At 45.3% G+C, this 17,162-nt stretch overlaps 1 protein-coding gene across 1 annotated transcript; it reads right to left on the bottom strand.

Annotated features, from left to right (window-relative positions):
* Positions 1–235: 235 nt before the first annotated feature.
* On the bottom strand, positions 236–5,543 carry LOC138372071 (spidroin-1-like). The gene is made up of 2 exons (XM_069337272.1): positions 5,438–5,543; positions 236–900 (listed from the first exon to the last, which is right to left on the bottom strand). Exons 1-2 carry the CDS (start codon positions 5,541–5,543, stop codon positions 236–238), a joined length of 771 nt encoding a protein of 256 aa, XP_069193373.1.
* Positions 5,544–17,162: the final 11,619 nt, after the last annotated feature.

Raw genomic sequence — 17,162 nt, 5'->3', positions numbered from 1 at the left:
GAGTTGTGGGTTGGGTTGTCCATAGAGAAGGATCGACGACGACAACACCAACCAACCCACGAGTCTATAATAACATTCAGCATTGAAGCACTCTTTCCTGTCTAAAGAGTTCTTGCAAATTTCTGGGTAAAATAATTCACAGCTTTTGGTACATTTACCTGTACTGAGGAGATTTCTGCACTTTCTAGGGTGATTGTGCTTACATGTTCCATTTGTTCTTCCCGATATCCCATGCTTACAGGTAGCCCATTTGTAATACCAACAGATATTGGGTCCTTGGTTTGTTTGTTTCCCTTTGCCAGGGAGCGCACTCTGCTGCGGCGCTCCCGACACCGCGCTCTGCTCCGGCGCCATCGATACCGCGCTCTGCTCCGGCGCCATCGATACCGCGCTCTGCTCCGGCGCCACTGCCACCGTGCTCTGCTCCGGCGCCGATGCCACCGAGCTCTGCTCCGGCGCCATCGATACCGCGCTCTGCTCTGGCGCCATCGATACCGCGCTCTGCTCCGGCGCCATCGATACCGCGCTCTGCTCCGGCGCCATCGATACCGCGCTCTGCTCCGGCGCCACTGCCACCGAGCTCTGCTCCGGCGCCGATGCCACCGCGCTCTGCTCCGGCGCCATCGATACCGCGCTCTGCTCCGGCGCCATCGATACCGCGCTCTGCTCCGGCGCCACTGCCACCGAGCTCTGCTCCGGCGCCGATGCCACCGCGCTCTGCTCCGGCGCCATCGATACCGCGCTCTGCTCCGGCGCCATCGATACCGCGCTCTGCTCCGGCGCCACTGCCACCGAGCTCTGCTCCGGCGCCGATGCCACCGAGCTCTGCTCCGGCGCCGCTGCCACCGAGCTCTGCTCCGGCGCCGCTGCCACCGAGCTCTGCGCCGCGTCTGGTTGTACCTTGGTGTCATGTACAGTTTGTTTGAAGACATTAGAAATTGCTTTGCAGACATTTATTAGTGATTCTCTGTTTTCAGCGTATGTTATGATATGTATGTTATGATTTTCTTGTGTTATCTTTCATGCAGTACTTCATGATGTGCTATGTTGTAGGTCCTTCTGGCCGGTGCTTCTGTTTGCTTTGTTTCATGTGTTACTATGTTTGTTTTCTTGTCATTATTTGATTGCATGATTGCTTGTTCACGTTGTCTTATATTTTGTGTGATGTTCTTGACTTGATGTATACTGTGTTTCTCTTGGCAAATGTTGTACCGATTTTCAAGAAATGTGATAGGGAGGAGGCACATAATTATAGACCTGTATCACTGACAAGCATCCCCTGTAAAATACTTGAAAGAATAATTAGGCTAAGACAGGTTGCACACCTAGAGAACTTTAGGTTTGTAAACAAACATTAACATGGGTGTTCTCGCAAGGGAAATCTTGCCTAACTAATCTTTTGGAATTCTATGATAAAATAACGAGGATAAGACAGGACAGAGAAAGTTAGATAGACTGCATATTTCTAGACTGCCAAAGAGCCTTTGATACAGTACAGCACATTAGACTGCTATTCAAACTCGAGAGGCAGGCGGGGGTGGGAGGAAAGGCCCTAGCATGGATAAGGAACTACCTAATAGGAAGAAGCCAGTGAGTTACGGTAAGGGGCGAGAAATCGGACTCGCGAACAGTAACGACTGGAGTACCTCAAGGATAGGTGCTGGAACCAATTTTATTTCTAATATATGTTAACGACACGTTTATAGGAGTAGAGTCTCCTATATGTCGATGTTCGCAGATGACGCAAAGTTGATGAGAAGAGTTGTGACAGATGAGGATTGTAGGATCCTCCAAGAGGATTTGAACAGGTTGCAGAGATGGTCTGGGAAATGGCTACTGGAGTTTAACACGAGCAAACGTAAAGTTATGGAAATGGTGTTGAAAATAACCAACAGTTTTCATACACTTTTTGTATTGCTATACAACATTTTTGTATTAACTACAAGTAGTTATTAGAATTACTAACTTGTAGAATTAATTAGAATAATAGTTCATACTATGCAGTATTCTGCCAAATCTTTCCTAGTCTCCATGACGCCATGGTGTTGCGTCAGCTTGAAACTGGAAATATCTCCACATTTGTTGAATCTAAACAGAGTCCAGTTAATTACTTGCCTTTACTAAGGATAATCGTTTACTAATTAATTTATTTACGTAGCACATTATTGCTTACTGAAATTGCTTATTTAGTTAAAATAAACTCTCCAGTGAAATTATTAAAAGGTAAAATAATTCCACTTCATATTCCTCTCCTTTATTTAGGCAGCTTTAATAAACCAACTTACGCTGCGAGAGATTATATTATAACATGAGACATTTAAACGTGACATAAATACTCGTCACAATCTCTTCCTTCCCTAATTTACTCCGAAATACATAAATTTATTTACGCTCGAGGTACTTATTGAGAGCCACGCATGCGCAATCGGAGGAAACAGGAAGGAGTAACAATAAAAGAGCGTGGGCATCCATCTTGCCAGAGTTATTGTGTTACAGAGCTCCCACTTAACGACTCATATTTACGTCATCCTTGCAACAGAGGGTGGCAGAGTTGGTGGAAGTCTCCATATGCATTCAACACAAGTTCCGGCGAGCATATTTTCTTTATTGTCTTACTGATATTTGTTAAAGAGTGCCCTTTGTTAACATTTATCGTGTAGGTTGCTCGTCGTCACGCCACGCGACATCATAACCAATGTTAGTTTCAATTAAGTCTAGGCTCCCACTATTCAATCAGAGTGAAGTAGTATATTAACTCTAGCCTATACAATTTTTACATTTGATCTTGCTTTCAGTTGGAGTGGTAGCAGCGAAAGGAGAAGAATAACAGCAGCGACAGGAGAAGATATAGAGATTGTCTGGTTTGCCGACTCTTGAACACGCAAAATATAATTGTCCATGTGAGAAGCAATCTGTGTCTAAATATAAACTGCACAAGTCTGAAGATTGGCCCTGAGCTTTGTTGATGGTGATTGCAAACGTCAATCGAATTGGAAATTACAATCTCTTAAATTGAAATGGCATATCTGTTGGAATCATGGGAATGCGGGGAATGAGGACATCTTTACCTTTGAAAAGTCCTGTCAAGATTGTTGCTTCTACGACGTTGCTGATTAATTTGTTTACCACAAGGTGCGTGGCGCTGCAAAGTTTTGGCTGGTTGATATTCCGCAACATGATAATTGGCACACCGATTTTCAATTGCCGTACGTGTGATGGTATCCCTGGCAGATCAAGTGAATTCAACAATTCTGTTGGATAATTAACCTCTTCATCAGCTTCCTCAACAGTGTCGACGGACTTGTATGTGACTGCCTCGCTCTGAATGTTAGACTGAATAATATTGTTAAGTTCGTGTGCCGGATGTTTTGGAAATGTTGCACGCGGGAGTTTCAATGAATTGCATGTTCAATGGCAATTTCAAAGCCGAGGCAGCAGTTCTTCCACTTGGTAGCAATGTCGCAGCTATTCTGGACGATGCAAGAGCTAAGGTTATGCCATTTTGGGATCGAAATGCCACCAGAATAAATCTAATTAGAAAGGTTTTACCAGTTCTTCCTGGCGCATCTAAGAAAATTTCTCAAGCTCGTTATTGACAGTTGGAATTATTTGATTGTAAATGCCTTTGACAACAGATCACCCGTATTGTAACTTTGTTCATGACGCAATTCTACATCGAACGAAGCAGCAGCAGATCGATTCGGTGATGGCATTTCTAATTGATTGAGAACTTTGTTCCCCATTTCTAAGCACAAATCTTTAATCATTATCAACGCTTCGTTGTAGATTTCTGCTGTGAAATCCATGTTCATATTTGAATTTTCCTTGCGTATTCGACGTACAATATCTTCAGCTATGTGCAATTAATATTTCTTCCATAACTCTGTTGGAGATGAAGGAGAGCCGGAGGTCAATATGATTGCAATCAATGCACGATTTTGATTTGGATGTGACGTGCTAGACGCGTCATTAATGCATACATCCCAGTGTCGGTCTTTCTATAATTAATTCAGAGGTAGACATGCACTACGGAAAGTGGCGAGTGTAACGCCGTTGACAAATCTCAATTGCTAGAAGACGTTGATCCAGGCACATTTACCAACAGCATGCGAAGAAAGAAGGATTCATCTTGATTGGGATGCACGGTGGATGTCTGCCTATCGTAGTTTATTTGAATATGCCAAGTTGTCCGTCGACTCGCTCTTCTTATTTGCGTCGTACAAATGATTTTCTACTGGCATTCCACGTGTAATACATAGGCACTTTTGAATACAACAGTCTATTTGCGAACGCGTCATTGTGACATCACATGAAGAAAGCAGTAACCGTTGTACCCGGTGGACTCATGGCTGTTTGTTGCACATTTGCAGCTCTGAAATAAACGTATTTCCCATTTTTTTGTTTTCAAAAGAAAACCAAAAAATACCAACGAAATGTTTAAATTCAAACGTAGATCAATAGACACAGCTCAATTTCACCACCAATTGCACTAAACAATAAGAAGAGTTAAAAAAACGAAATTAAAACAATGAAAAAAGAACTTTCAGAGTTTACAGCATGTGTTGCTCCTACGTCCAACAGATGGTGCTGATTTAAAAAAAAACATGTTTTTCCTGTCACAAGTGAGGCATGTATCTAGTAAGTATATAAAAACACTCGTCTATTTGAATGCAACGTTGTGTCAAAATTTCAAAGAAATCGGTAAAGAGGTTTCGAAGATTTCCCTGAAATGAAAAACACATGAAAAACACAATTTAAAAAAACAACATTTTTTTTTACCGTCACAGACGTGATATCTATATAGTATATATATAAAAACCTGCTCGGATGCGAATGGAACGTTGTGTGAAAATTTCAAAGCAATCGGTGAAGAACTTTCGGAGATTAGCGGTTTTGAACAAACGAACATTTCCATTTTTATTTATATAGATATTTACATTTCTTTCTAATGAAAGAACCATCATTAGATTATTGGTGCTAGGACGTAGTCGTATCCTAGCGCTCGTACCCCCCAATTTGTGAAAGTTAATTTGACTCGTATTTCATGATAAAATACAGTCACATTAAAATCCATAGAACACTAGTTCTTGAATTAATATCAAACCACTTGCTCATCTTTCCTTTTCCACTTTTTCAGAAAAAGTGGTAGTCCTTCGTAGCTATTGAAGTTTTCATTAATTAATTCAAATATTGGAGTCAGATTTTCCCACAAATGGGACTAGGAGATAGGAGACCAAAGGGACAGTACACAATGAAGGGGAACAGCCTACCTGTGACAACGCGAGAAAGAAACCTGGGCGTGGACGTAACACCTAATCTATCTCCTGAGGCACATATAAATAGGATAACGACAGCAGCGTACTCTACACTGGCAAAGGTTAGAACACCATTCAGAAACATAAGTATGGAGGCATTTACGGCGCTTTACACTGCCTACGTGAGGCCAGTCCTAGAGTATGCCGTCTCATCATGGAGTCCGCATCTGAAGAAACACATAAGGAAACTGGAAAAGGTTCAGAAGTTTGCAACGAGAATCGTCCCATCGTTACGAGGGATGGGGTATGATGAGCATCTGAAAGAACTGAGCCTTCGACACTAGAAAAAAAGAAGGGAAAGGGGGGATATGATAGGAACGTATAAAATACTCAGGGGAGATTGACAAAGTGGACATAGAATAGACGAAATGTTCACACGGAATAGTAACAGAACGAGGGGACATGGTTGGAAGCTGGCAACTCAAATGAGTCACAGAGATGTAAGGAAGTTTTCTTTTGTTATGAGAGTAGTGGAAAAATGGAATGCACTTAAAGAGCAGGTTGTGGAAGCAAATTCTATTCATAATTTTAAAACAAAGTATGATAGGGAAATAGGACCGGAGTCATTGCTGTAAACAACCGATGGCTCGAAAGGCGGGATCCAAGATTCAATGCTCGATGCTGCAGACAAAAATAGGTGAGCACACACACACACATACACAAACACACACACACACACACAAAATGAGCTAGGACGTTAGAAAGAATTTTTCAGTGTTCGAGTAGTTAACAGGTGGAATGCATTAGGAGTGATGTAGTGGAGGCTGACTGTATACACAGTTTCAAATGTTAATACGATAGCGCCCAGTAGGCTTAGGAATCTGTTCATTAGTTGATTGACGGTTGAGAGGCGGGACCAAAGAGCCAAAGCTCAACCCCCGCAAGCAGAGCTAGGTGAGTACAAGTAGGTGAGTACACAGCCTTTGGGGGCCTCGCGGCTGTGTGGACAGCACTCGGAGGTTGTAGTCCTAAAGACCAGAGTTCGATTTCTAGCAGAGGCGGAAACAAATGACCAAAGTTTCTTTCCCCCTGTTGCACCTGTTCAACTAGCAGTAAATAGGTACCTTGGAGTGTCACAGCCGCTATGGGCCGCTTTCTGGGGATGTGTTTGTGTGCGAGGGTTAGAGATAAATGTTTGTAGTAGATATAACAGAGGAACAATAGTTGGCTTGGAAGGTGGGGTCCAAGAGCTAAATAGCTCTATTCTACAGACTCAAAGAGTAAATACAAATAGTAAATACGCAGACACACACACACACACACACACACACACACACACACACACACACACACACACACACACACACACACACACACACACACACACACACACACACATACACACACACACACACTCACACACACACACACACACACACATGTGTGAGTTTGTTTGAGTACTTGATTGAAGAAGGGTTATTGAACTCGAGGAGGGATACCGAAACCAAAAGGTTAGCATACCGAAAGGGAAACTATGAGGGGATAAGAAAATTCCTAACAGATATAGCATGGGAAACAGAGCTCAGGGGAAAGACGGCCCAAGATATGATATGATGGATTACATCACGCAGAAGTGCAAGGACGCAGCAAACAAGTTTGTCCCAGTCCAAAAGGAAAACAGAGAAATGAAGATGAGAAACCCATGGTTTAATCAGAGATGTAGGCTAGCTAAGCAGCAAAGTAAAAGGGCATGGAGAAACTATAGGAATAACAGGACACTTGAGAGCAGAGAAAGATACCAGAATGCCAGGAATGAATATGTCTGGATGAGAAGAGAGGCAGAAAGACAATACGAAAATGACATCGCAAGCAAGGCAAAGACTCAGCCTAAATTGTTGCATAGCCACATTAGGAGAAAAACAACAGTAAAGGAACAGGTTATGAGATTAAGGATAGGGGCGGAAGGATTCACTACAAATGACAAGGAAGTGTGTGAGGAATTGAATAAGAAATTCCAGGAGGTCTTCACCTTAGAGCAAGGAGAAATTCCAGAGGTAAGTGAGGGAATAACTAACCAGGAACCACTGGAAGAGTTTGAGATTACCAGTGGGGAAGTAAGGAAGTGTTTACTAGAGTTGGACGTGACGAAGGCTATAGGCCCAGATGGAATCTCCCCTTGGGTTCTAAAGGAAGGAGCAAGAGAACTGTGCCTACCACTCTCCATAGTGTATAACAAATCACTGGCAACAGGGGAACTGCCAGATATTTGGAAAGCAGCTAACGTAGTCCCGATATACAAGAAAGGGGATAGACAGGAGGCACTGAACTACAGGCCAGTGTCCCTAACCTGCATACCATGCAAGCTGATGGAGAAGATTGTGCGAAAAAAACTAGTGGAGCATCTGGAGCGAAGGAACTTTGTAACACAGCATCAACATGGGTTCAGGGATGGCAGGTCCTGCCTCACAGGGTTACTTGAATTCTACGACCAGGCAACAAAAATTAGGCAAGAAAGAGAAGGGTGGGCAGACTGCATATTTTTGGATTGTCAGAAAGCCTTTGATACAGTGCCACACAAGAGGCTAGTGCGAAAGTTGGAGATGCAGGCTGGAGTGAGAGGGAAGGTACTCCGGTGGATAGAGGAGTACCTAAGCAACAGGAGACAACGAGTCTGTGTGAGGGGTGAGGTGTCAGATTGGCCAGACGTCACAAGTGGAGTCCCGCAGGGGTCAGTCCTTGGACCTATACTGTTTCTGGTATATGTAAATGATCTCCCAGAGGGTATAGATTCGTTCCTCTCAATGTTTGCCGACGATGCAAAAATTATGAGGAGGATTGAAACAGAGGATGATAGTAGGAGGCTACAAGATGACCTGGATAGACTGAGTGAATGGTCCAACAAATGGCTGTTGAAGTTCAACCCGAGTAAATGCAAAGTAATGAAACTAGGCAGTGGAAACAGGAGGCCAGGCACAGGATACAGAATAGGAGATGAAGTACTTAATGAAACAGACAGAGAGAAAGATCTAGGAGTTGATATCACACCAAACCTGTCTCCTGAAGCCCACATAAAGAGAATAACGTCTGCGGCATATGCGAGGCTGGCTAACATCAGAACGGCGTTCAGGAACCTGTGTAAGGAATCATTCAGAATCTTGTACACCACATATGTAAGACCAATCCTGGAGTATGCGGCCCCAGCATGGAGCCCGTACCTTGTCAAGCACAAGACGAAGCTGGAAAAAGTCCAAAGGTATGCTACTAGACTAGTCCCAGAACTAAGAGGCATGAGTTATGAAGAAAGGCTGCGGGAAATGCACCTTACGACACTGGAAGACAGAAGAGTAAGGGGGGACATGATCACAACCTACAAAATCCTCAGGGGAATCGACCGGGTAAACAAGGATGAACTATTCAACACTGGTGGGATGCGAACAAGGGGACACAGGTGGAAGCTGAGTACCCAAATGAGCCACAGAGACGTTAGAAAGAACTTTTTCAGTGTCAGAGTAGTTAGTAAATGGAATGCATTAGGAAGTGATGTGGTGGAGGCTGACTCCATACACAGTTTCAAATGTAGATATGATAGAGCCCAATAGGCTCAGGAATCTGTACACCAGTTGATTGACGGTTGAGAGGCGGGACCAAAGAGCCAGAGCTCAACCCCCCGCAAGCACAATTAGGTGAGTACAATTAGGTGAGTACACACACACACACACACACACACACACACACACACACACACACACACACACACACACACACACACACACACACACACACACACACATACACACACACATACACACAGGGAGCCAGTGGCCGAGCGGACAGCACGCTGGACACGTGATCCTGTGGTCCCGGGTTCAATCCCGGGCGCCGGCGAGAAACGATGGGCAGAGTTTCTTTCACCCTATGCCGCTGTTACCTAGCAGTAAATAGGTACCTGGGAGTTAGTCAGCTGTCACGGGCTGCTTCCTGGTGTGTGTGTGTGTGTGTGTGTGTGGTGTGGAAAAAAAGTAGTAGTAGCAGATAGAAACAGTTGATTGACAGTTGAGGGGCGGCCCAAAAGAGCAGAGCTCAACCCTCGCAAGCACAACTAGGTGAACACAACTAGGTGAATACACACACACACACACACACACACACACACACACACACACACACACACACACACACACACACACACACACACACACACACACACACACACACACACACACACACAGAAAGTTGGAAGATAGCTAACGTGGTCCCAATATACAAAAAGGGTGACAGGCAAGAGGCACTGAATTACAGGCCAGTTTCCTTAACTTGTATACCATGCAAGGTGCTGGAGAAGATCGTGAGCAAAAGGCTCGTAGAGCATCTGGAGGGAAATAACTTTGTAACTCACCACCAACATGGGTTCAGAGATGGTAAATCGTGCCTCACAGGTTTAATAGAATTTTATGACCAGGCAACGAAAATTAGGCAGGAAAGAGAAGGGTGGGCCGACTGCATTTTCCTGGATTGCCAAAAAGCCTTTGACACAGTACCCCATAAAAGGCTGTTAAAAAAGTTGGAGCAACAGGCAGGAGTAAAAGGGAAGGTGCTCCAGTGGATAAGGGAGTACTTAAGCAACAGGAAACAGCGAGTAACGGTGAGGGGGAAGACATCAGAGTGGCGAGATGTCACCAGCGGAGTCCCACAGGGCTCAGTACTTGGACCCATCCTGTTTCTAATATATGTGAACGATCTTCCAGAGGGTATAGACTCATTCCTCTCGATGTTTGCTGATGATGCAAAAATTATGAGAAGAATCAAGACGGATGAAGATAGACAGAGACTACAGGATGACCTGGATAAACTGGAGGAATGATCTAGAAAATGGCTGCTAAAGTTCAACTCAGGAAAGTGTAAGGTGATGAAATTAGGCGAAGGGAGCAGGAGGCTGAACACAAGGTATCATCTGGGAGGGGAAATCCTGCAAGAGTCAAATAGAGAGAAGGATCTGGGGGTTGATATCACGCCGAACCTGTCCCCAGAGCCCCACATCAAAAGAATATCATCAGCGGCATATGCTAGACTGGCCAACATAAGAACTGCCTTTAGAAACTTGTGTAAGGAATCTTTCAGAACCCTGTATACCACTTATATAAGACCAATCCTGGTGTATGCAGCTCCAGCCTGGAGTCCATACCTAGTTAATCACAAGACAAAGTTAGAGAAAATTCAGCGGTATGCCACCAGGCTCGTCCCGGAACTGAGAGGATTGAGCTACGAGGAAAGGCTAAAGGAGCTGAACTTCACATCCCTTCAAAACAGAAGAGTAAGGGGAGACATGATAACCACCTACAAAATTCTCAGGGGAATTGACAGGGTGGACAAAGACAAACTCTTCAGCACGGGTGGGACACGAACAAGGGGACACAGGTGGAAACTTAGTACCCAGATGAGCCACAGAGACGTTAGAAAGAATTTTTTCAGTGTCAGAGTAGTTAATAAATGGAATGCACTAGGAAGTGATGTGGTGGAGGCTGACTCCATACACAGTTTCAAATGTAGATATGATAGAGCCCAGTAGGCTCAGGAATCTGTACACCAGTTGATTGACAGTTGAGAGGCGGGACCAAAGAGCCAAAGCTCAACCCCCGCAAGCACAATTAGGTGAGGACAATTATGTGAGTACACACACACACACTCTCACACACACACACACACACACACACACACACACACACACACACACACACACACACACACACACACACACACACACACACACACACACACACACACACACACACACACACACACACACACACACACACACACACACACACACACACATACACACACACACACGCACGCACACACACACACACATGTGTGATGTGGTGGAGGCTGACTCCATACACAGTTTCAAATGTAGATATGATAGAAGCCAGTAGGCTCAGGAATCTGTACACCAGTTAATTGACAGTTGAGAGGCGGGACCTTAGAGCCAAAGCTCAACCCCCGCAAGCACAAATAGGTGAGTACACACACACACACCTCCCACCTCTCTCTCTCTCTCTCCCCCCTTCTCTCCCTCACCCCCTCTCTCCTTCTCCTTCTCTCTCCCTCTCCTCTCTCTCCCTCTCTCCTCCCTCTCTCCCTCCCTTCTCTCTCTCTATGTCCCCCCCTCCCCGTCTACTTTCTTCTCACTTCAGTGGAAGGGTCGGATCGCCCCCACCCACCCATTTATCTCTCCCTTTATCTCTCCCTTTCTCTCTTTGTCTCTCTCTCTCTCTCTCTCTCTCTCTCTCTCTCTCTCTCTCTCTCTCTCTCTCTCTCTCTCTCTCTCTCTCTCTCTCTCTCTCTCTCTCTCTCTCTCTCTCTCTCTCTCTCTCTCTCTCCCTCTCTTTCTCTCTCTCTCTCTCCCTCTCTCCCTCTCTCTCTCTCTCCCTCCCCCATCCCGCTCTGCCCTCCTGACAAATCCTATCACAGCACAACTATAGGAACAGGGGCAAGCATGACAGCCAGAGGTACCAAGGGAACAGGGAAAAGTCAAGGTGACGAAATGAAGGAAATGTTTGCCCAGTTTCTGGAGGACATCAAGAGTGAGATGCAAGAAATGATGCAGGAAATAAAGAACGAAATAAGCAATGGTAAAGAGAATGGTATCGAGGCTGAGACTCAGAAAATCATCCAGGGAGAAGGTGGTAATAGTTTTTTGGATGAGAATGCCACAATAAAAGCAACATTTGCAGAAATGCTAAAAAAAATAACTTGAGGTGGCCATGAAAGCAGCCACCTCACAGCAGGCGGCACGCTCCACTAGCCAACTGCTGGAAAGGAACAGATCAATGGTTGCTGTGGGTATTAAAGAGCAGGAAGGCTCCAATAAGAGTGGAATGACAAGGACAAAGCGGCAGTGAATGAAGTACTGAAGGCACTAGACATGGAAGGGGCTGAGCATAGCATTGAGAAGGTTTTCAGGCTAGAATGGTACAACAAAGACCGAGACCGAGTGATAAAGATAGTGTTTGCAAACGAGAGCACAAAGGAGAAGATTCTATCAAGGAAGAGCTCCCTGAAAAACGTGGGAGAATTCAAAAGTGTATTCCTCCAGAGAGACATGACGAGGGAGGAGAGAGCCGTGGCGGCAAAAGCAAGGAAGAGGCGCAGGGCGAGAGGGGAAAACCAGGAAGTCACAGCTACCAACACAACACCCCAGAGGCGAGGGGGGGAACCCACAACCAGCTACCCAGTAACACCAGAGGGGAGGACAACCCCGCCACCCTCCTCTGCATAGAAAACCCCCCCTACCCCAAACCCTCCCTGCCCCCACTCAAATGTTTAGCCAAATCTACCTTCCCCCACTCCCAATCCCCAACCCTTCTACCCCTCCCCTCCTCGCGCCGAGTCCCCCCTCCCGCCCTTTCCTTCCTGTCCTCCCTCCCCTTTCACCCCATTCCCTCCCTGTCCCTCCCCCTTCACTGGATCCCCCGCCCCTCATCCCAGTATCCTCTGAGACCCTGTTATCCACCTCACAGGTCCTCACACCCATGGAACAGCTTCCCCCACCAACAGAACACTCACCAAGGAGGCGATTTGAGAAGGGACTGAAGAAAGTGAGCCTCAAAGCAATGTACACTAACATAGATGGAATTACTAATAAAGCAAATGAGCTTGGAGAACGGGTACTAGAGGAAAACCCAGACATAATAGCCCTCACAGAAACAAAGCTAACGAAAACGATAACAAATGCAGTGTTCCCACAGGACTAATATGTTATGAGGAAAGAGAGGGAAGGAAGAGGTGGGGGTGGTGTAGCTCTGCTGGTAAGAAAAGGCTGGGATTTTGAGATGGTTATTCAGGGCTGTGAAGGTTTCAGTGACTTCATAGCAGGTACCGTAACAAATGGAGGGAAAAAATAGTCATAGTCATATATAATCCACCACCAAATGACAGACGACCTAGACAGGAATATGATAGAAACAACATGGCCACCATTAACATAATAGAAAGAGCAGCTTCTGTTGCTAGCAGGAATGGATCTGGACTACTAATCATGAGAGACTTCAACCATGGGAAGATAGATTGGGAGAACAGAGACCCACATGGAGGACCAGAAACATGGAGAGCTAAGCTGCTGGGCGTGGCAACAAGAAACTTTCTAAGCCAGCACATCAAAGAACCAACAAGAATGAGAGGAGAGGATGAACCAGCCATGCTTGATTTGATATTTACCCTAAATGAGTGGGATATAAGGCAAGTTAAGATGGAAGCGCCCTTGGGAATGAGTGATCACAGTGTATTGAACTTTGAGTACCTGGTAGAGCTAGGAATTATCTCCCCCAAAAAAGAACTAGGAATCAAAAGGCTGGCATACCGAAAGGGGAATTATGAACAGATGAGAAATTTCCTAAGGGAAATACCTTGGGACACAGACCTCAGAGATAAGTCTGTAAAAGGTATCATGGACTATGTTACCCAAAAGTGTCAGGAGGCAGTAAACAGGTTCATCCTGGCCCAAAGGGAAAAATCCGAGAAGCAACAGAAGAATCCATGGTATAATAGGGCTTGTATGGAAGCGAAGAAACTGAACAAAAGGGCGTGGAGGAACTTCCGGAATAACAGAACACCAGAAAGCAGAGAGAGATACCAGAGAACCACGAATGAGTACGTCAGGGTGAGAAGAGAAGCAGAGAAAAGTTTTGAAAATGATATAGCAAACAAAGCCAAGACTGAACCTAAGCTACTCCACAGTCACATCAGAAGGAAAACAACAGTGAAAGAACTGGTATTGAAACGTAGAACAGGCGAGGACAGGTATACAGAGAATGACAGAGAGGTGTGTGAAGAACTCAACAAAAGGTTCCAGAAGGTCTTCACAATAGAACAAGGCGAGGTCACTATGCTAGGAGAAAGGGAGGTAAACCAGGCGGCCTTGGAAGAGTTCGAAATTACAAGAGAGGAGATCTACCCTCCGAGAGATCATTTACATGTATCAGAAACAAGATAGGACCGAGTACAGAGCCCTGTGGGACTCCACTGGTGACTTCACACCAATCAGAGGTCTCACCCCTCACCGAAACTCTCTGCTTCCTATTGCTTAGATACTCCCTTATCCACTGGAGCACCTTACCAGCTACATCTGCCTGTCTCTCCAGCTTCTGTACCAGCCTCTTATGCGGTACTGTGTCAAAGGCTTTCCGACAGTCCAAAAAAAATGCAGTCCACTCAGCCTTCTCTTTCTTGCATAATCTTTGTCACTTGGTCGTAGATTTTTATTAAGCCAGTAAGGCAAGATTTCCCTCCCTGAACCCATATTAGCGATTTGTCACGAAGTCCCTTCTCTCCAGATGTGTTATTAGATTTTTTCTCACGATCTTCCCCATCACCTTGCATGGTGTACAAGTTACGAACACTGACCTGTAGTTCAGGGCCTCTTGTCTGTCACCCTATTTTATATTGGGACGACATTAGCCGTCTTCCATATTTCTGGTAGGTCTCCCGTCTTCAGTGACCTACTATACACTATGGAGAGTGGCATGCAGAGTGCCTCTGCACACTCTTTTAATACCCATGGTGAGATACCATCTGGACCTACAGCCTCTCTCACAGTGTGTGTGTGTGTGTGTGTACTCACCTATTTGTGCTTGCAGAATCGAGCATTGAATCTTGGATCCCGCCTTTCCAGCTATCGGTTGTTTACTGCAATGACTCCTGTCCCATTTCCCTATCATACCTAGTTTTAAAAGTATGAATAGTATTTGCTCCCACAACCTGTTCCCCAAGTGCATTCCATTTTTCCACTACTCTCACGTTAAAAGAAAACTTCCTAACATCTCTGTGACTCATCTGAGTTTCCAGTTTCCACCCATGTCCCCTCGTTCTGTTATTATTACGTGTGAACATTTAATCTATTTCCACTTTGTCAATTCCCCTGAGTATTTTATATGTCCCTATCATATCTCCTCTCTCCCTTCTTTTCTCTAGTGTCGTAAGGTTCAGTTCCTTCAGACGCTCTTCATATCCCATCCCTCGTAACTCTGGGACAAGCCTCGTCGCAAACCTCTGAACCTTCTCCAGTTTCTTTATGTGTTTCTTCAGGTGGTGGCTCCATGATGGCGCGGCATACTCTAAGACGGGTCTCACGTAGGCAGTGTAAAGCGCCCTAAAAGCCTCCTCATTTAGGTTTCTGAATGAAGTTCTAATTTTCGCCAGTGTAGAGTACGCTGCTGTCGTTATCCTATTTATATGTGCCTCAGGAGTTAGATTAGGTGTCACATCCACTCCTAGGTCTCTTTCTCGAATCGTTACAGGTAGGCTGTTCCCCTTCATTGTGTACTGTCCCTTTGGTCTCCTATCACCTGATCCCATTTCCATAACTTTACATTTACTGATGTTAAACTCCAGTAGCCATTTCCCTGACCATCTCTGCAACCTGTTTAAGTCCTCTTGGAGGATCCTACAATCCTCGTCTGTCACAACTCTTCTCATTAATTTTGCGTCATCCGCAAACATTTACATGTATGATTCCACTCCTGTAAACATATCATTTACGTAAATTAGAAAGAGGATTGGCCCCAGCACCGATCCTTGAGGTTCTCCACTTGTTACTGTTCGCCAGTCCGACTTCTCGCCACTTACCATTACCCTCTGGCTCCTTCCTGTTAGGTAGTTCTTCACCCATACTAGGGCCTTTCCGCTTACTCCTGCCTGCCTCTCAAGTTTGTATAGCAGTCTCATGTGCGGTGTGTGTGTGTGTGTGTGTGTGTGTGTGTGTGTACTCACCTAGTTGTACTCACCTAGTTGTGCTGGCTGGGGTTGAGCTCTGGCTCTTTGGTCCCGCCTCTCAACTGTCAATCAACAGGTGTACAGGTTCCTGAGCCTATTGGGCTCTATCATATCTACACTTGAAACTGTGTATGGAGTCAGCCTCCACCACATCACTTCCTAATGCATTCCATTTGTCAACCACTCTGACACTAAAAAAGTTCTTTCTAATATCTCTGTGGCTCATTTGGGCACTCAGTTTCCACCTGTGTCCCCTAGTGCGTGTGCCCCTTGTGTTAAACAACCTGTCTTTATCACCCCTGTCAATTCCCTTGAGGATCTTGAATGTGGTGATCATGTCCCCCCTAACTCTTCTGTCTTCCAACGAAGTGAGGTTTAATTCCCGTAGTCTCTCCTCGTAGCTCATACCTCTCAGCTCGGGTACTAGTCTGGTGGCAAACCTTTGAACCTTTTCCATTTTAGTCTTATGCTTAACTAGATATGGACTCCTTGCTGGTGCCGCATACTCCAGGATAGGTCTGACATATGTGGTATATAATGTTCTGAAAGATTCCTTACACAAGTTTCTAAAGGCCGTTCTTATGTTAGCCAACCTGGCATATGCTGCTGCTGTTATCCTCTTGATATGAGCTTCAGGGGACAGGTCTGGCGTGATATCAACCCCCAGGTCTTTCTCTCTCTCGGACTCTTGAAGTATTTCATCTCCCAAGTGATACCTTGTATCTGGTCTCCTGCTTCCTACCCCTATCTTCATTACATTACATTTGCTTGGATTAAACTCTAACAGCCATTTGTCCGACCATTCCTGCAGCTTGTCCAGGTCTTCTTGAAGCCTCAAGCTGTCCTCCTCTGTCTTAATCCTTTTCATAATTTTGGCGTCGTCAGCAAACATTGAGAGGAATGAGTCTATACCCTCTGGGAGATCATTTACGTATATCAGAAACAGGATAGGTCCAAGTACAGAGACCTGTGGGACTCCACTGGTGACTTCACGCCAGTCTGAGGTCTCACCCCTCACTGTAACTCTCTGCTTCCTATTGTTTAGGTACTCCCTTATCCACTGGAGCGCCCTACCAGTAACTCCTGCCTGTTTCTCTAGCTTATGCATCAACCTTTTATGGGGTACTGTGTCAAAGG

The sequence above is a fragment of the Procambarus clarkii genome, chromosome 37 (assembly GCF_040958095.1).
Source record: "Procambarus clarkii isolate CNS0578487 chromosome 37, FALCON_Pclarkii_2.0, whole genome shotgun sequence".
NCBI lineage: Eukaryota > Metazoa > Arthropoda > Malacostraca > Decapoda > Cambaridae > Procambarus > Procambarus clarkii.
This window is presented reverse-complemented; position numbering and strand designations above follow the sequence as displayed.